A 20,374-nucleotide genomic window follows, 5' to 3' on the forward strand; every position below is an offset into this window, starting at 1 on the left:
CCTAGCGATATGGAAACACCGTTCCCCCCCAAAATAACACTAGGGCTACTTTAACATAATCATTGGTTTACTTATGGTCACCATTCTTAGCCCTTGGGGACAAATGGCAGTATTTGGTGCTAGCCTTTGTGTCCACCCAGCTGTTAGTCACTGTTCCATGCAATCTGGCATTAAGGAGTACACCACATCGGTCACTGGCTTAATCAATAAGTTAATCGATGACTTCGTCCCCACAGTGACTGTGTGTACATACCAGAAGCCATGGATTACAGGCAACATCCGCACATTGACTCTGTACCAGTACCCCCTGTATATAGCCTCCACATTGACTCTGTACCGGTAACCCCTGTATATAGCCTCCACATTGACTCTGTACCGGTACCCCCTGTATATAGCCTCCACATTGACTCTGTACTGTAACACCCTGTATATAGCCTCCACACTGACTCTGTACCGGTACCCCCTGTATATAGCCTCCACATTGACTCTGTACCGGTACCCCCTGTATATAGCCTCCACATTGACTCTGTACCGGTACCCCCTGTATATAGCCTCCTCATTGACTCTGTACCAGTAACCCCTGTATATAGCCTCCACATTGACTCTGTACCGGTACCCCCTGTATATAGCCTCCACACTGACTCTGTACCGGTACTCCCTGTATATAGCCTCCACACTGACTCTGTACCGGTACTCCCTGTATATAGCCTCCACACTGACTCTGTACCGGTACCGTCTGTATATAGCCTCTACATTGACTCTGTACCGGTACCCCTTGTATACAGCCTCCACATTGACTCTGTACCGGTACCCCCTGTATATAGCCTCCATATTGACTCTGTACTGGTACTCCCTGTATATAGCCTCCACATTGACTCTGTACTGGTACCCCCTGTATATAGCCTCCACATTGACTCTGTACTGGTACTCCCTGTATATAGCCTCCACATTGACTCTGTACTGGTACTCCCTGTATATAGCCTCCACATTGACTCTGTACTGGTACTCCCTGTATATAGCCTCCACATTGACTCTGTACTGGTACTCCCTGTATATAGTCTCCACATTGACTCTGTACTGGTACTCCCTGTATATAGCCTCCACATTGACTCTGTACTGGTACTCCCTGTATATAGCCTCCACATTGACTCTGTACTGGTACTCCCTGTATATAGTCTCCACATTGACTCTGTACTGGTACTCCCTGTATATAGTCTCCACATTGACTCTGTACTGGTACCCCCTGTATATAGCCTCCACATTGACTCTGTACTGGTACTCCCTGTATATAGTCTCCACATTGACTCTGTACTGGTACCCCCTGTATATAGCCTCCACATTGACTCTGTACTGGTACTCCCTGTATATAGCCCTGCTATTGTTATTTTACTGCTGGTCTTTAATCATTTGTTATTCTTATCTCTTACCTAAAAAAACTATTTTATTAAAACAGCAATGTTTAAGGGCTTGTAAGTAAGAATTTCAATGTAATGTCTACAAACGTTGTATTTGAATGTGACAAATAAAATATAATTTGATCTGTCAGGGTATGGAAATATCTGCTACTCTGGGGCTTGGTAACATATATTATATTATTATAGAGAAGGACTCAATGTGAACAATAATGGCGGTTCCACAGAAATGTTTATTTTGAATTTTTCTATACAGTGTTTCCCAAGGCAGCAGTTCCCCCTCCACTATATCCCTGTTGCTACAAGGGAATGTAAATCCCAAAATACCCTCACAATGCTATTGCTAACCCTAGTGGTAACGTCCGGTGCAATAATGAAATACAATAACTCACTTCCCCATTTTTGTATATTTTTTTTATGGGTGTGGTTGAGCGGGTGTGACATCCATCCCCTTCCCAGAAGGCCCCCAGGATCCCCAGTCCACACCCCATTTCACACACCATACAGGTTTTCATTTTTTTCTGGTGTGTGTGGATGCATTTGCATAGGTTTATGTGCAGTGTAACTGCTTTTGGGTGTGTCTGCATGTGGGATCAAGTGTTCTCTTCTCTTGTCATTGGCAGTTGTAACTTCTGAGTTTGTTTTACCATCACACACCAGTCGTACCACCTAGAATAGATTCAGCCCCAAACAGTTCTAATTGTTGACAAATTATAGTCATTTCAGACCTTGCTTACATGTGTATATGATCACATACAGTATCTCTCTATTATGGATGGGATTACTTTGGAAAATATTTCCTAAAATTACTTGACTAGCTGGTGTTTTTAGTCCCAAAAAAACACAACTTGCTCAGAAAACCACCAGTTTGGGAACCCTGATCTAGGAGTTTCACCATCACACACCATGTAGGAGTTGCACCATCACACACCATGTAGGAGATGCACCATGTAGGAGTTGCACCATCGCGCGCCATGTAGGAGTTGCTGTAGCGATGGGTATTTGAAATTTCACTATTCAAAGAAGGGCAATTTCATGGTAACAGAATTATGCTCAGACTTGAAAATGTAAGCCCAGCAAACTGTTGATTTCACATTTTAACAAACCATTACACTCAATGCATATTTACGCAGTTAAAAAAAACAACGAATTTGCTGAGAGCAACTGTGCAGAAAGTATCCAAACAGTTTTTCAGGTAAATGATTTTGTAAAATATTCTGTGTAAATTGTTAAAAGTAGTCCTTGTGCATAGAGGTCTATAGTTTGTTAGTTTTGAAATCAGTTTCTGTATAGCGTCTCTTCTTTATTTTGAAATGGTAAGTTGTCATTTTTTATTAGGATCCCCATTAGCTAACGCCGTAACGCTAGCTAACCTTCCTGGGGTTCACCTCCAATTAACAAGACATTACAAACAACAACAAATCGACTTCACAAACATTCAACACAGACAATTAAAATACCTGACAGGAAACACATTTAACATTCAGTTGATGCTTTCTATTTCCTGTCCAGTCATATGGTCTACTTCCTGTCCAGTCATATGGTCTATCACAGATGTTATTTCTACTTCCTGTCCAGTCATATGGTCTATCACATTAGATGTTCTTTCTACTTCCTGTCCAGTCATATGGTATATCGCATTAGATGTTCTGTCAACTTCCTGTCCAATCATATGGTCTATCACATTAGATGTTCTTTCTACTTCCTGTCCAGTCATATGGTCTATCACATTAGATGTTCTGTCAACTTCCTGTCCAGTCATATGGTCTATCACATTAGATGTTCTGTCAACTTCCTGTCCAGTCATATGGTCTATCACATTAGATGTTCTGTCAACTTCCTGTCCAGTCATATGGTCTATCACATTAGATGTTCTGTCTACTTCCTGTCCAATCATATGGTCTATCACATTAGATGTTCTGTCAACTTCCTGTCCAGTCATATGGTCTATCACATTAGATGTTCTGTCTACTTCCTGTCCAGTCATATGGTCTATCACATTAGATGTTCTGTCAACTTCCTGTCCAGTCATATGGTCTATCACATTAGATGTTCTGTCAACTTCCTGTCCAGTCATATGGTCTATCACATTAGATGTTCTGTCAACTTCCTGTCCAGTCATATGGTCTATCACATTAGATGTTCTGTCAACTTCCTGTCCAGTCATATGGTCTATCACATTAGATGTTCTGTCAACTTCCTGTCCAGTCATATGGTCTATCACATTAGATGTTCTTTTATTTTTTTTGTGAAGGTGGATTTACGTTAAGCCTGAGAAATATGGATTGATAAAGAGTTCCATTCAGTTGTGGCTCTATATAAAACAGTAGATTTAAGGTGATTTTTGTCCTTGGCTTTGGGTTGTCTTCACCGACCCTGAATTTGCCTGTCTGATTTGGTGGTTATGTGTGTTCTGGTAAAGCTTTATTGGGACCTGGGAGCTGAACACAGGGAGCTGGTCTTAGCTTTATGGCCGAGGGTGACACAGCCTGCGTGGAGGGGTCATAAACCGGTATAAAGCAGCTATAATGGCTGCAGATGCACAGTGGTTGTGATCAGGAGTGGATTGGGGTGGTGGTGTCATGACTGTTTGTTGGTTAATCCTTTTTCCCTAAAGTCCTCGTCTGGTTTTAGAATGTCCGGTGTGGATTTGACCCCTTTACCTTGGTAGTACACCTGTCTGTTTCTCTCTCTCTAGAGAGAGCCGTGTCCGGTGTGGATTTGACCCCTTTACCTTGGTAGTACACCTGTCTGTTTCTCTCTCTCTAGAGAGAGCCGTGTCCGGTGTGGATTTGACCCCTTTACCTTGGTAGTACACCTGTCTGTTTCTCTCTCTCTAGAGAGAGCCGTGTCCGGTGTGTTTGACCCCTTTACCTTGGTAGTACACCTGTCTGTTTCTCTCTCTCTAGAGAGAGCCGTGTGTGGTGTGTTTAACCCCTTTACCTTGGTAGTACACCTGTCTGTTTCTCTCTCTCTCTAGAGAGAGCCGTGTGTGGTGTGTTTAACCCCTTTACCTTGGTAGTACACCTGTCTGTTTCTCTCTCTCTCTAGAGAGAGCCGTGTGTGGTGTGTTTGACCCCTTTACCTTGGTAGTACACCTGTCTGTTTCTCTCTCTCTAGAGAGAGCCGTGTGTGGTGTGTTTAACCCCTTTACCTTGGTAGTACACCTGTCTGTTTCTCTCTCTCTAGAGAGCCGTGTGTGGTGTGTTTAACCCCTTTACCTTGGTAGTACACCTGTCTGTTTCTCTCTCTCTCTAGAGAGAGCCGTGTGTGGTGTGTTTGACCCCTTTACCTTGGTAGTACACCTGTCTGTTTCTCTCTCTCTCTAGAGAGAGCCATGTGTGGTGTGTTTAACCCCTTTACCTTGGTAGTACACCTGTCTGTTTCTCTCTCTCTCTAGAGAGAGCCGTGTGTGGTGTGTTTAACCCCTTTACCTTGGTAGTACACCTGTCTGTTTCTCTCTCTCTAGAGAGAGCCGTGTGTGGTGTGTTTGACCCCTTTACCTTGGTAGTACACCTGTCTGTTTCTCTCTCTCTCTAGAGAGCCGTGTGTGTGTGTTTGACCCCTTTACCTTGGTAGTACACCTGTCTGTTTCTCTCTCTCTCTAGAGAGAGCCGTGTGTGGTGTGTTTAACCCCTTTACCTTGGTAGTACACCTGTCTGTTTCTCTCTCTCTAGAGAGAGCCGTGTGTGGTGTGTTTGACCCCTTTACCTTGGTAGTACACCTGTCTGTTTCTCTCTCTCTAGAGAGAGCCGTGTGTGGTGTGTTTGACCCCTTTACCTTGGTAGTACACCTGTCTGTTTCTCTCTCTCTCTAGAGAGAGCCGTGTGTGGTGTGTTTGACCCCTTTACCTTGGTAGTACACCTGTCTGTTTCTCTCTCTCTCTAGAGAGAGCCGTGTGTGGTGTGTTTGACCCCTTTACCTTGGTAGTACACCTGTCTGTTTCTCTCTCTCTAGAGAGAGCCGTGTGTGGTGTGTTTGACCCCTTTACCTTGGTAGTACACCTGTCTGTTTCTCTCTCTCTAGAGAGAGCCGTGTGTGGTGTGTTTAACCCCTTTACCTTGGTAGTACACCTGTCTGTTTCTCTCTCTAGAGAGAGCCGTGTGTGGTGTGTTTAACCCCTTTACCTTGGTAGTACACCTGTCTGTTTCTCTCTCTAGAGAGAGCCGTGTGTGGTGTGTTTAACCCCTTTACCTTGGTAGTACACCTGTCTGTTTCTCTCTCTAGAGAGAGCCGTGTGTGGTGTGTTTAACCCCTTTACCTTGGTAGTACACCTGTCTGTTTCTCTCTCTCTAGAGAGAGCCGTGTGTGGTGTGTTTAACCCCTTTACCTTGGTAGTACACCTGTCTGTTTCTCTCTCTAGAGAGAGCCGTGTGTGGTGTGTTTAACTCCTTTACCTTGGTAGTACACCTGTCTGTTTCTCTCTCTCTCTAGAGAGAGCCGTGTGTGGTGTGTTTAACCCCTTTACCTTGGTAGTACACCTGTCTGTTTCTCTCTCTCTCTAGAGAGAGCCGTGTGTGGTGTGTTTGACAGGTTTAACGTCTCATTGGGATAGTGGTGGTGAAGTCTCTATAGTCACGTTATACAGCTGATACATGATAGTGGTGGTGAAGTCTCTATAGTCACGTTATACAGCTGATACATGATAGTGAAGTCTATAGTCACGTTATACAGCTGATACATGATAGTGGTGGTGAAGTCTCTATAGTCACGTTATACAGCTGATACATGATAGTGGTGGTGAAGTCTCTATAGTCACGTTATACAGCTGATACATGATAGTGAAGTCTCTATAGTCACGTTATACAGCTGATGCATGATAGTGGTAGTGAAGTCTCTATAGTCACGTTATACAGCTGATACATGATAGTGGTGGTGAAGTCTCTATAGTCATGCTATACAGCTGATACATGATAGTGAAGTCTCTATAGTCACATTATACAGCTGATACATGATAGTGGTGGTGAAGTCTCTATAGTCACGTTATACAGCTGATACATGATAGTGATGGTGAAGTCTCTATAGTCACGCTATACAGCTGATACATGATAGTGGTGGTGAAGTCTCTATAGTAAGTAGCAGCTGATACATGATAGTGGTGGTGAAGTCTCTATAGTAAGTAGCAGCTGACACATGATAGTGATGGTGAAGTCTCTATAGTAAGTAGCAGCTGACACATGATAGTGGTGGTGAAGTCTCTATAGTAAGTAGCAGCTGACACATGATAGTGGTGGTGAAGTCTCTATAGTAAGTAGCAGCTGACACATGATAGTGGTGGTGAAGTCTCTATAGTAAGTAGCAGCTGACACATGATAGTGGTGGTGAAGTCTCTATAGTAAGTAGCAGCTGACACATGATAGTGGTGGTGAAGTCTCTATAGTAAGTAGCAGCTGACACATGATAGTGGTGGTGAAGTCTCTATAGTAAGTAGCAGCCGTATAGTTTATCTCCAGTTAAAACGCGACACCACTGTTCTCACAAACATCGGTCTTCTCCCAGCAAGTCTCTTCTCCACATGTTAAACTCTACTAGGTCTTCTCCCTGCAAGTCTCTTCTCCACATGTTAAACTCTACTAGGTCTTATCCCTGCAAGTCTCTTCTCCACATGTTAAACTCTACTAGGTCTTCTTGCAAGTCTCTTCTCCACATGTTAAACTCTACTAGGTCTTCTCCCTGCAAGTCTCTTCTCCACATGTTAAACTCTACTAGGTCTTCTCCCTGCAAGTCTCTTCTCCACATGTTAAACTCTACTAGGTCTTCTCCCTGCAAGTCTCTTCTCCACATGTTAAACTCTACTAGGTCTTCTCCCTGCAAGTCTCTTCTCCACATGTTAAACTCTACTAGGTCTTCTCCCTGCAAGTCTCTTCTCCACATGTTAAACTCTACTAGGTCTTCTCCCTGCAAGTCTCTTCTCCCCATGTTAAACTCTACTAGGTCTTCTCCCTGCAAGTCTCTTCTCCCCATGTTAAACTCTACTAGGCTACATACATACTGTAGGCAATCTCACTTCAACAAATCAACCACGCTTGACCCAATGGTCAAAATCCTTCAGCCAGTTTCTCTCTTCTCAGAAAGGTGAAACATGTTCTTGTCTAATGAGCAACTAGAATATGGGAATATTAACGAGCAACTAGAATATAGGAATATTAACGAGCAACTAGAGTATAGGAATATTAACGAGCAACTAGAGTATAGGAATATTAACGAGCAACTATAATGTGGGAATATTAACGAGCAACTAGTAATATGGGAATATTAACGAGCAACTAGAAATTGGGAATATTAACCCCAACTAGAAATTGGGAATATTAACTGCAACTAGAATATGGGAATATTAGAGAGCAACTAGTAATATGGGAATTTAACCCAACTAGAAATTGGGAATATTAACGAGCAACTGAATATAGGAATTTCTCAACTAGAGTATAGGAATATTAACGAGCAACTAGAATATTGGAATATTAACCCAACAAGAATGTGGGAATAGTACACAACTAGGAATATTAACGAGCAACTAGAATAGCCGAGCAACTAGAATATTGGAATGTGTTTGACCCCTTTAGAATGTGGTAGAATACCTGCAACTAGTAATATGGGAATATTAACTAGAGACTAGTAATATGGTGTGTTTAACCCTTTACCTTGGTAGAATATTGGAATATTAACGAGCAACTAGTAATAGGGAATATTAACGAGCAACTAGAATATTGGAATATTACACAACAAGAATGTGGGAATATTAACTCAACTAGGAATAGAGCAACTAGAATATGGGAATGTTTGAACTAGGAATTTAACGTCAACTAGAATATGGGAATATTGGTAGGAATGAAGTCAACTAGAATATGGGAATTATACAGCATACATGAATATTGAAGTCTAGAATATGGGAATATACAGCAACTAGTAATATGGGAATATTAACGTGAAGTCTCAACTAGAATATTGGAATATTGATACATGAATGGTGGGAATCTATAGTCACGCAACAGCTGATACATGATAGTGGTGGTGAATATTAACGAGTCAACTAGGAATATACAGCATACTAGAATAGTGGAATGGTGAAGTCTCTATAGGAATATTAACAGCTGATACATGATAGTGGTGGGAATATTAGTCAGCAACTAGGAATGGTTAACGAGCAACTGAATATGGGAATATACAGTGGTGGTGAGCAACTAGGAATATTAACGTAGCAACTAGAATATAGGGAATATTAAGTCAACTAGGAATATTAAGTAGCAACTAGAACATGAATAGTTAACGAGCAACTAGGAATATTAAGCCGCAACTAGGAATTTAACTCAACTAGGAATATTAACGAGCAACTAGGAATATTACAAACAACTAGAATATGGGAATCTTTCTCCCAACTAGGAATAAACTCAACTAGGAATATAAACGAGCAACTAGAATATGGGAATGTTAAACTCAACTAGGAATCTTCTCCAACTAGGAAGTCTCTTCACCCCAACTAGAATTAATATTAACTGCAACTAGGAATCTTCTCCCTGCAGCAACTAGTAATATAGGAAATGTTGCAACTAGAATATGGGAATATTAACGAGCAACTAGAATGTGGGAATATTAACGAGCAACTAGAATGTGGGAATATTAACGAGCAACTAGTAATATGGGAATATTAACGAGCAACTAGAATATGGGAATATTAACGAGCAACTAGAATGTGGGAATATTAACGAGCAACTAGAATATGGGAATATTAACGAGCAACTAGGAATATTAACGAGCAACTAGAATATGGGAATATTAACGAGCAACTAGGAATATTAACGAGCAACTAGAATATGGGAATATTAACGAGCAACTAGGAATATTAACGAGCAACTAGGGATCGTGAATACAGCCTCAGGAATATTAGCATAACTAGGAATATAACTATTCATGAAAATAAACAAACTAGAATATAAACGAAATAAATATAAACGAGCAACTAGGAATATAAGCTTAGCAACTAGAATTGGGAATATAACAACACTAGTCATCTCAGATTTTCTAAATTTGGGAATTTCAACCAACTAGGAATATAAGCATTTGTATAACTAGAATATGGGAATATTAACGCGAGCAACTAGAATATGGGAATATTAACGAGCAACTAGGAATATAAACGAGCAACTAGAATTTTCAAATTAACAAGAAAAGCAACTAGGAATATAAATAAACTAAGAATATGGGAATATTTTCAACTGAGGAATTAAACAGTTAGAATAGGGAAATGTTCAGTTTTATCCAAAAGAATATTAATTTAACGTCAACTAGGAATATAAACGAGCAACTAGAATATGGGAATTCATCAACTAGGAATATTAACGGCAACTAAATAAAACGAGCAACTAGAATATGGGAATATTAACGCAACTAGGAATATTTCCAACTAGGAATTAACTCCAACTAGAATATGGGAATAAACATGGAATAAACGAGCAACTAGTAATATAGGAATATTAACCAAAGAATATGGGAATAGCGCCGAGCAACTAGAATGTGGGAATATTAACGAGCAACTAGAATGTGGGAATATTAACGAGCAACTAGTAATATGGGAATATTAACGAGCAACTAGAATATGGGAATATTAACGAGCAACTAGAATGTGGGAATATTAACGAGCAACTAGAATATGGGAATATTAACGAGCAACTAGTAATATGGGAATATTAACGAGCAACTAGAATTTGGGAATATTAACGAGCAACTAGAATATGGGAATATTAACGAGCAACTAGAATGTGGGAATATGGGAATATTAACGAGCAACTAGAATGTGGGAATATTAACGAGCAACTAGGAATATTAACGAGCAACTAGAATATGGGAATATTAACGAGCAACTAGGAATATTAACGAGCAACTAGAATATGGGAATATTAACGAGCAACTAGAATATGGGAATATTAACGAGCAACTAGGAATATTAACGAGCAACAAGAATGTGGGAATATTAACGAGCAACTAGGAATATTAACGAGCAACTAGAATGTGGGAATATTAACGAGCAACTAGGAATGTGGGAATATTAACGAGCAACTAGAATGTGGGAATATTAACGAGCAACTAGAAATATTAATGAGCAACTAGAATGTGGGAATATTAACGAGCAACTAGGAATATGGGAATATTAACGAGCAACTAGGAATATGGGAATATCAAGTAGAATATGGGAATATCAAGTAGAATATGGGAATAAAGTCATGTTTATCTACTTGTTTTCCCTCGTTTGTATATCAAAGTCATTGTTTTGGTTAGTCTAATCTCTCAAAGGTTTAAGAAGTAAATGAAAAACATGAGAAGAGGGACGAGAGCATTTTAGGATCTAATGATCAGGATGTGTAGAGCGCTTTCAGTGCCAACAGATTGTATTTTAATTCCATAATTCAGAATTTGTATTATGATTTTGAATTTGTTAGGATATTGAGTTTGAATTTGTTAGGATATTGAGTTTGAATTTGTTAGGATATTGAGTTTGAATTTGTTAGGATATTGAGTTTGAATTTGTTAGGATATTGAGTTTGAATTTGTTAGGATATTGAGTTTGAATTTGTTAGGATATTGAGTTTGAATTTGTAATACACATTAAATCTTTGAATTCATAAATGTAACTTGCATTTCATTATTTGAAACTGAATTGAAGGAATATTGCATTGAATATTCCAGATTAATATTTATATATTCAGTTTTAGTATGGTAGATATTGCATTCATTGTCTCTGTACTGAGTTTACAAACTTGTCATTTCAAGTTTATCAAAGTTTCATATTCCTTTCCAGATGAATTCAGATTCAGTTTTCAAATTCACTTTCAAAACCAGAGACGCCATCCTGGTACTTTGCGAGCCAGATGAGGTCGTGGTAAACATACATTTCAAGTGGTTTCTGAAGCCAAAGTGGCATGTTCCTATGAATTTGGCTCTAACATTTGAACCGTTTTGGCTATAAGCTATCATAAGACCCTCTGGAACAAGGAAGTGCCTTCTGTTTCCCTCTATGATGATTACAGGCCACACAGGACACAGATGGGAGTGTCACCCCCCCCAAAAGAATATAGTTGAATAGCCCTGTCTTCTAAGGGTAGCCTGGGTTCGAACCAGGTCCCCCGCATGTCACAAGACTGTTAACCCACTTAGATAAAGCCCATAGGGATTAGTTCAGGAAGCTAACACAAGTCTGGGTTCGAACCAGGTCCCCCGCATGTCACAAGACTGTTAACCCACTTAGATAAAGCCCATAGGGATTAGTTCAGGAAGCTAACACAAGTCTGGGTTCGAACCAGGTCCCCCGCATGTCACAAGACTGTTAACCCACTTAGATAAAGCCCATAGGGATTAGTTCAGGAAGCTAACACAAGTCTGGGTTCGAACCAGGTCCCCCATGTCACAAGACTGTTAACCCACTTAGATAAAGCCCATAGGGATTAGTTCAGGAAGCTAACACAAGTCTGGGTTCGAACCAGGTCCCCCGCATGTCACAAGACTGTTAACCCACTTAGATAAAGCCCATAGGGATTAGTTCAGGAAGCTAACACAAGTCTGGGTTCTGGTCCCCCGCATGTCACAAGACTGTTAACCCACTTAGATAAAGCCCATAGGGATTAGTTCAGGAAGCTAACACAAGTCTGGGTTCGAACCAGGTCCCCCCTTTGACTGTCACAAGACATTAACCCACTTAGATAAAGCCCATTTGGATTAGTTCAGGAAGCTAACACAAGTCTGGTTAAAAGAACCAGGTCCCCCGCATGTCACAAGACAGTTAACCCACTTAGATAAAGCCCATAGGGATTAGTTCAGGAAGCTAACACAAGTCTGGGTTCAGGTCCCCCGCATGTCACAAGACAGTTAACCCACTTAGATAAAGCCCATAGGGATTAGTTCCAAGCTAACACAAGTCTGGGTTCGAACCAGGTCCCCCGCATGTCACAAGCCTGTTAACCCACTTAGATAAAGCCCATAGGGATTAGTTCAGGAAGCTAACACAAGTCTGGGTTCGAACCAGGTCCCCCGCATGTCACAAGACTGTTAACCCACTTAGATAAAGCCCATAGGGATTAGTTCAGGAAGCTAACACAAGTCTGGGTTCGAACCAGGTCCCCCGCATGTCACAAGACTGTTAACCCACTTAGATAAAGCCCATAGGGATTAGTTCAGGAAGCTAACACAAGTCTGGGTTCGAACCAGGTCCCCCACAAGACTGTTAACCCACAATGCACTTTCAACCCAAGTCTTAGTCTAAAGTTACTGTTAACATAAAGCCCATAGGGATTAGTTCAGGAAGCTAACACAAGTCTGGGTTCGAACCAGGTCCCCCTTGAATGAACTCACAAGACTGTTAACCCAAGATAAAGCCCATAGGGATTAGTTCAGGAAGCTAACACAAGTCTGGGTTCGAACCAGGTCCCCCGCATGTCACAAGACTGTTAACCCACTTAGATAAAGCCCATAGGGATTAGTTCAGGAAGCTAACACAAGTATTCTGCAAGGTTCATCACACCACCCCGGTAACATTTCACCCCCCTTTGACTCAGATCACGGCACCAATATACATTTATTTAAATTTGATTTGTTTATTAAACCTTTATTTAACTAGGCAAGTCGGTTAAAAGAACATTCTTATTTACAATGACGTCCTAGAGTGGGTTAGCTGCCTTGTTCAGGGGCAGCACGGCAGATTTTTACCTTGTCAGCTCGAGGATTCGATCCAGCAACCTTTCGGTTATTGGCCCAACGCTCTAACCACTAGGCTACCTGCCTCGTTCCAAATCAGGATCTGTGCACCCCATTTTAATGAGAGGGCAACAGAGGTGGTTTGACGAGCCATCCATGTGATGAGCAACCTTGTAGACATGTTAGTTTGACTGATGGGGTTCTAACAGAGACAATGCAACTTCTCAAGTCTCAGACAAGTTACTCATCACCCGAGTGTGTTACACTTACCCTTTGACCTCCTCCTTGAAGGAACTCATCCAAGTCACATAACCAATGCCTAGGCTTTAGCTCAGCAGGCAAATGCAGTCTTAACCCTGTAAGTCACATGTTACCCTAATGACTACCCTTGCCGGAGAGACTTGAAACGAACACGTCTCTCATAAAGCTTCCACGTGTCAAAGGAACACGTCTCACATAAAGCTTCCACGTGTCAAAGGAACACGTCTCACATAAAGCTTCCACGTGTCAAAGGAACACGTCTCACATAAAGCTTCCACGTGTCAAAGGAACACGTCTCACATAAAGCTTCCACGTGTCAAAGGAACACGTCTCACATAAAGCTTCCACGTGTCAAAGGAACACGTCTCACATAAAGCTTCCACGTGTCAAAGGAACACGTCTCACTAAAGCTTCCACGTGTCAAAGGAACACGTCTCATAAAGCTTCCACGTGTCAAAGGAAACACGTCTCAGGCAAGGATGCTCATCACGTTAGCATGGATCACGAAACCACGCTCTTCTGATGAGTAACCTTGCTTGCTCTTGAAGACTTAGTATTAGTCTAGCAGATGGCTCTTGAAGACTTAGTATTAGTCTCAGATGGCTCTTGAAGACTTAGTATTAGTCTCAGATGGCTCTTGAAGAATTAGTATTAGTCTCAGATGGCTCTTGAAGACTTAGTATTAGTCTAGCAGATGGCTCTTGAAGACTTAGTATTAGTCTCAGATGGCTCTTGAAGACTTAGTATTAGTCTCGCAGATGGCTCTTGAAGACTTAGTATTAGTCTAGCAGATGGCTCTTGAAGACTTAGTATTAGTCTCAGATGGCTCTTGAAGACTTAGTATTAGTCTAGCAGATGGCTCTTGAAGACTTAGTATTAGTCTCGCAGATGGCTCTTGAAGACTTAGTATTAGTCTGGCAGATGGCTCTTGAAGACTTAGTATTAGTCTAGCAGATGGCTCTTGAAGACTTAGTATTAGTCTAGCAGATGGCTCTTGAAGACTTAGTATTAGTCTAGCAGATGGCTCTTGAAGACTTAGTATTAGTCTCAGATGGCTCTTGAAGACTTAGTATTAGTCTAGCAGATGGCTCTTGAAGACTTAGTATTAGTCTAGCAGATGGCTCTTGAAGACTTAGTATTAGTCTAGCAGATGGCTCTTGAAGACTTAGTATCAGATGGGGTTCTGTGAAACTTCGCTTGAAGTGTCACCCCTTTGCGCAATTTGAAGAAATACCTTTTTTTAAATAGCAAGATGTGTTGAAATGCTTTGCAATGTTTTGTTTTTGAGTCCTGAGTCTCCTCAAGTCTCCGTATGAGCTTAACCAAGGGGAACTTGTACTTGCTAAGCAGACATGGCGATGTCCTTTACAATGGTGCCATTGGACTCGTATCTACAGTTGTGCAGATTCCACCACTGGCGTTGCTGTGAAGTGAGTTTGGGAGGTGATGGTAGCAGAAGGGGGGATCTGTGAAGTGAGTTTGGGAGGTGACTGTAGCAGAAGGGGGATCTGTGAAGTGAGTTTGGGAGGTGACTAACAGAAGGGGGATCTGTGAAGTGAGTTTGGGAGGTGACTGTAGCAGAAGGGAGGATCTGTGAAGTGAGTTTGGGAGGTGACTGTAGCAGAAGGGAGGATCTGTGAAGTGAGTTTGGGAGGTGACTAACAGAAGGGGGATCTGTGAAGTGAGTTTGGGAGGTGATGGTAGCAGAAGGGGGATCTGTGAAGTGAGTTTGGGAGGTGACTGTAGCAGAAGGGGGATCTGTGAAGTGAGTTTGGGAGGTGACTGTAGCAGAAGGGGGATCTGTGAAGTGAGTTTGGGAGGTGACTGTAGCAGAAGGGGGATCTGTGAAGTGAGTTTGGGAGGTGACTGTAGCAGAAGGGGGATCTGTGAAGTGAGTTTGGGAGGTGATGGTAGCAGAAGGGGGATCTGTGAAGTGAGTTTGGGAGGTGACTGTAGCAGAAGGGGGGGATCTGTGAAGTGAGTTTGGGAGGTGATGGTAGCAGAAGGGGGATCTGTGAAGTGAGTTTGGGAGGTGACTGTAGCAGAAGGGGGATCTGTGAAGTGAGTTTGGGAGGTGATGGTAGCAGAAGGGGGATCTGTGAAGTGAGTTTGGGAGGTGACTGTAGCAGAAGGGGGATCTGTGAAGTGAGTTTGGGAGGTGACTGTAGCAGAAGGGGGGGAGTCTGTGTTGGGAGGTGATGGTAGCAGAAGGGGGAATCTGTGAAGCTCAGCCCGAAGTGTTGAAGAAGGCCTTTGTCAACAGCGCGGTGGGTTGGAACGCTTCGGGAGTGCAGTCACGTGTGTTTGCGAGGCAGAGTTCGAGTCTCGTTATGAGCTGAATCGGGGAACTGGTACAAGCAGTCCTTTTTACATAAACTTCCAGAACTTATCCCTATAATTAAACAAACTGTATAGGCTTTAGCTAAGTAGGCTAACACGGTTTTGTGAGATGTAGGAGAGCTGGTTCAACCCAGTCATTCACAAGAGCAATACGAAATAGGGAGTGGAAAGACTATCCTTAGAAGGGCTCTGACAGGGCTATTCAACTATGTTTTTGTGACACTCCCTCCTGTCCTGCACAGTCTTTGATCACCATAGAGGGCACATCCATTTTCCAGAGTGTCTTAACTTCTAGCCAAAACGGTGCAAACGCTAGAGCCAAATTCATTGGAAGAAAATACATTCAACATTCAACAACACGTTGGATTCATAAACTGCCAGAAGTTTGTTTTTCCACAGAGAGAGTTTTGTTTTTCCACAGAGAGAGTTTTGTTTTTCCACAGAGAGAGTTTTGTTTTTCCACAGAGAGAGTTTGATTCTATCTGTTCTCCTCTACCTCTCCTGGCTGGTAAAGTACCAGAAAATATATCTCTGTTTTTCCAAAGAGAGAGTTTGATTCTATCTGTTCTCCTCTACCTCTCCTGGCTGGTAAAGTACCAGGATGTTGTCTCTGGTTTTGAGTCTGAATTTAGAGACCTGAATTTGAAAACTGAATCTGAATGCATCTGAGAAGTTGAATATGAAACTTGAAATGATAGTTGGTAAACATGATGCAATTAATGCAATATCTACCATATTAAAACTGAATATATCAATATAGAATTTGAATATTCAATATTCAATTGAGTATTTTTTTTAACTGAATGAAATATTTATTAAATTCTGTTTCAAATCATGAAATATAAGTTCAGTTTATGAATTCAATTTGTGCATTACAAATCCCAAAATATTTATTTCGAATTAAATATCCTAATACAATTTGAAAATGATGGAATTAAAAAATAATTTTCTTTTGGCACTAAAATCGCTCCACAATGATGCTTGAGACCCTTGGTCGGAGATGTAAGACTTGCCTTGCTGTCAGACCCTCACCCATCCCACAATCAATACCTCCCCTCCTCCACCAAATGCAGCTGCATTCCATCCCTTTGTTCTACCCCTCCCCTTGGAATTTTGGAGAGGTTGAAGAAGGCGGGGCTAGAAGAGGAGAATCGCGGGAGGGAGGAGAAAAGAAAGAAAGGGGAGGGGCTTAATAAAGGAGCAGACAGGAGTGTGCCCATGCCTCATTATATCACGCCTCCCACTGGGACCGTAGCTGTTATCAATGGATTGATTGCTGTCCCCCCCCCCCTCAGCTCTACTCCCATTGGACAACATTGATCCCTGTCGCTCTTAGATTTTATGTTTGCCGCATATTTAATTAGTGTCTTGTTACAACCCGTCACTGTAGAGGAGATTTTGGTCATGCTAATGGTTACGTGTGACTATTCATGAGTCAACATAAACTATTTATATTTCTTATTCATTGAAATGTGATTGTGTTTAGTATTACAGATTGATCAATGCATTTTGTTATGATTTGGTGTGTGTGTGTGTGTGTGTGTGTGTGTGTGTGTGTGTGTGTGTGTGTGTGTGTGTGTGTGTGTGTGTGTGTGTGTGTGTGTGTGTGTGTGTGTGTGTGTGTGTGTGTGTGTGTGTGTGTGTGTGTGTGTGTGTGTGTGTGCGCGCGCGCATTAAGTCCTCTGATGTGGTCTATTGATCCGTAAAGCCCCAGAATGCCCGGTCTCATCTCAATGTCACCCCTCTGAGCCTGAAGAGAACCAGGGGAGGTGTTCAATCAAACATGCGCTGCAGAAATGCACACGTCAACACACCTCATAGTCAATAACAAACCAATGGTTTCTGATCTTATATACTCACCGTCACGGGTCATTGTTTACCATATTAAAGCACTTAAACCCTTTTAAATAATATGTTCTAATGTATGTTTTCTTTCGATCAAGTTTTGATAGGAGGATTGAATGAACTCTCTCTCTCCCTCTCTCGTTTAGGTGTTTCTGTTTTTCTGTGAGACGTGCTCTGTGCCGATCTGTAGGGAGTGTAGTGTGGGCAGACACGTGGGCCACAGCTTGGTCTATCTACAGGACGCTGTCCAGGGATCCAGAGACGACATCATCCAGCTACTGGCCGACGCACAGCAAGGAAGACAGGCTGTCCAGGTGAGCATGTATTATGTGGTATTTTTGACCCACATTACCGGTTCAGAAATGTGGGATATTCTGCATATCATCCACACTCTCCTTTAGGCTGCACTGAAGCCTGGGGTTAGAGGTACCCAGCTGGCCCAGGAAGGGGGGGGGGGCGTCAAAGGGGTGTGACAGGGAAGGGAGGAGAGGAAGGGGAAAGGTCATCTAGGAATAGAATCTTAGACCCTTCCACCCTTTTCTTTCACACACACACACACACACACACACACACACACACACACACACACACACACACACACACACACACACACACACACACACACACACACACACACACACACACACACACACACACACACACACACACACACACACAGAGAGAGAGAGGAACATATTATCTCTATGTAAATGCTTGTAGAGTAAATAGATTCTCTGACTCTGTGTTGTCTCTAGCAGCGGTGGTCACTTGAAGACTCACGAGAAAATGAAAACGTTACTAATAATGTTAAATGATCTATTCAGTCACGGTGTTGATACCCATGCCCTCCCTCACAACAACGTGCTCACTGACAATCAGCTGGCACTGACAACTCTTTCACATAAATAGTATTGTATTCATTCTAGTTCTATGGTTTTTAAGAAAAGCGTTCCTCTTAAGAAACAAAGCCTTTATTGTGATACAGGGTTGTGTTATCGGTAATGGATTCTGAGACATTCACAGTTACATCCAGTCCCCATGATCTGTTGAGAATGGGTTTGATACGGATGGGTATGTTGCTGAATGAGATGCTTTGTTACAGTACTTCCTGGAAACCAGAGTTAACAGGAAGTGTGAGATGTTGTGTAACCGCGTGTCTGACCCTGGTCAGGACTCGGCGTAATCCTGAAACATGATCTAGTTCAGCGAGCCAAGGTTATGTTACGTCATAACTGTGCACATTGTCACTGTTCAACCACCGCCTAGTCCCTCTATCTCCTGATACAGAACTTGGACGGACACACACACACACACACACACACACACACACACACACACACACACACACACACACACACACACACACACACACACACACACACACACACACACACACACACACACACACACACACACACACACACACTCTCTTTCTCGGGGCAGGATATTTCCGCCCACTCCACACCCATTATCTCCCATGCCCTCCGACCCTGAACTTGTGACCTGCTGGTTGAGTATGCTGCTTTCTGATTGGCCAGTTTGACCTCCTTTGTGTCCCAAGCTGCTGCTGTATTGGCCTGCCACGGACCAGAATCAGCCTTGTTTCACAATAATATGGGCACTAAACAGTTAAATGATGAAACGTCATTAGTTACACATTTGAGCTTACGTTTTGGTGCCAAATCTTTCTCTCTCTCCTATTGCTCTCACACTATCTTTTTCCTCTCTCCATCTTCCCCCTTGCTCTCTCCATGTCAGTATTGATGAAGCCCCACCCCTCCCTTCCTGCTGTTCTCTCCAGACGTCCCGATTATAACAGACCCTTTAGCGATCTGTCCCAAATGGCCAGCGGGAGAAGGGACCCTGCTGCCCAGGGGGAGGGTCTTCAGCCATGGGTCAGGAGGTCAATGACCTCAGGGGGATTTGGGTGACCTTTGACCCCCTCCCCCCTCTGGGTAATGTCACAAAGGATCCCTCCCCCCCAGGCCCTGTGGGGTCCAGACCACCCTCTAACCACCCAACTCAGAGGGAAACAGAGAGTGTAACGTAAGTGATAGAAAGGAACGAGAGGGAGAGACATAAATATTTAAAAAATATAGAAAGAAATCTCAAATTTAATGTGTTTTGACAGTCAACGTAATGCTTTTTGACAATGAAGCCAAACTATTTCCATTAGGTCCCCTTGACATTGAAGTTTCTACAAAACTTTTGCAGTTTTCTTAAAATGTCACTGTCCTCTCATATACAGTGAGAACAACATGGCGGTCAGTGACACTACCTCTAGCTCCTATCTCACACTCTGACTTCAAAGGCCACTGCTAAATACGTTTTATTTATTTAAACTTTATTTAACTAGTCTAGTCAGTTATGGACAAATTCTTATTTGACGGCCTACCGGGGGAACTGCCTTGTTTAGGGGCAGAATGACAGATTTTTACCTTCTCAGCTCGAGGATTTGATCCAGCAACCTTTCGGTTACTGACCCTACACTCTAACAACTAGGGTACCTGCCGCCCCTACACTCTAACCACTAGGGTACCTGCCGCCCCTACACTCTAACCACTAGGGTACCTGCCGTCCCTACACTCTAACCACTAGGCTACCTGCCGCCCCTACACTCTAACCACTAGGCTACCTGCCATCCCTACACTCTAACCACTAGGGTACCTGCCGTCCCCACACTCTAACCACTAGGGTACCTGCCGTCGCTACACTCTAACCACTAGGGTACCTGCCGTCCCTACACTCTAACCACTAGGGTACCTGCCGTCGCTACACTCTAATCACTAGGGTACCTGCCGCCCCTACACTCTAACCACTAGGCTACCTGCCGT

General features: G+C 42.5%; 1 protein-coding gene across 1 annotated transcript in view; it reads left to right on the plus strand.

Moving 5' to 3' along the window:
• The window catches only part of LOC124043156 (E3 ubiquitin-protein ligase TRIM71-like), a 46,640-nt gene that overhangs the window by 14,585 nt on the left and 11,681 nt on the right, over window positions 1–20,374 (plus strand). Inside the window, exon 2 of the mRNA XM_046361406.1 lies at window positions 17,687–17,854. Within this exon, the coding sequence (XP_046217362.1) occupies window positions 17,687–17,854 (168 nt within the window). The remainder of the gene's footprint in view (window positions 1–17,686; window positions 17,855–20,374) is intronic.

The sequence above is a fragment of the Oncorhynchus gorbuscha genome, linkage group LG09 (assembly GCF_021184085.1).
Source record: "Oncorhynchus gorbuscha isolate QuinsamMale2020 ecotype Even-year linkage group LG09, OgorEven_v1.0, whole genome shotgun sequence".
Classification (NCBI taxonomy): Eukaryota; Metazoa; Chordata; class Actinopteri; order Salmoniformes; family Salmonidae; genus Oncorhynchus; species Oncorhynchus gorbuscha.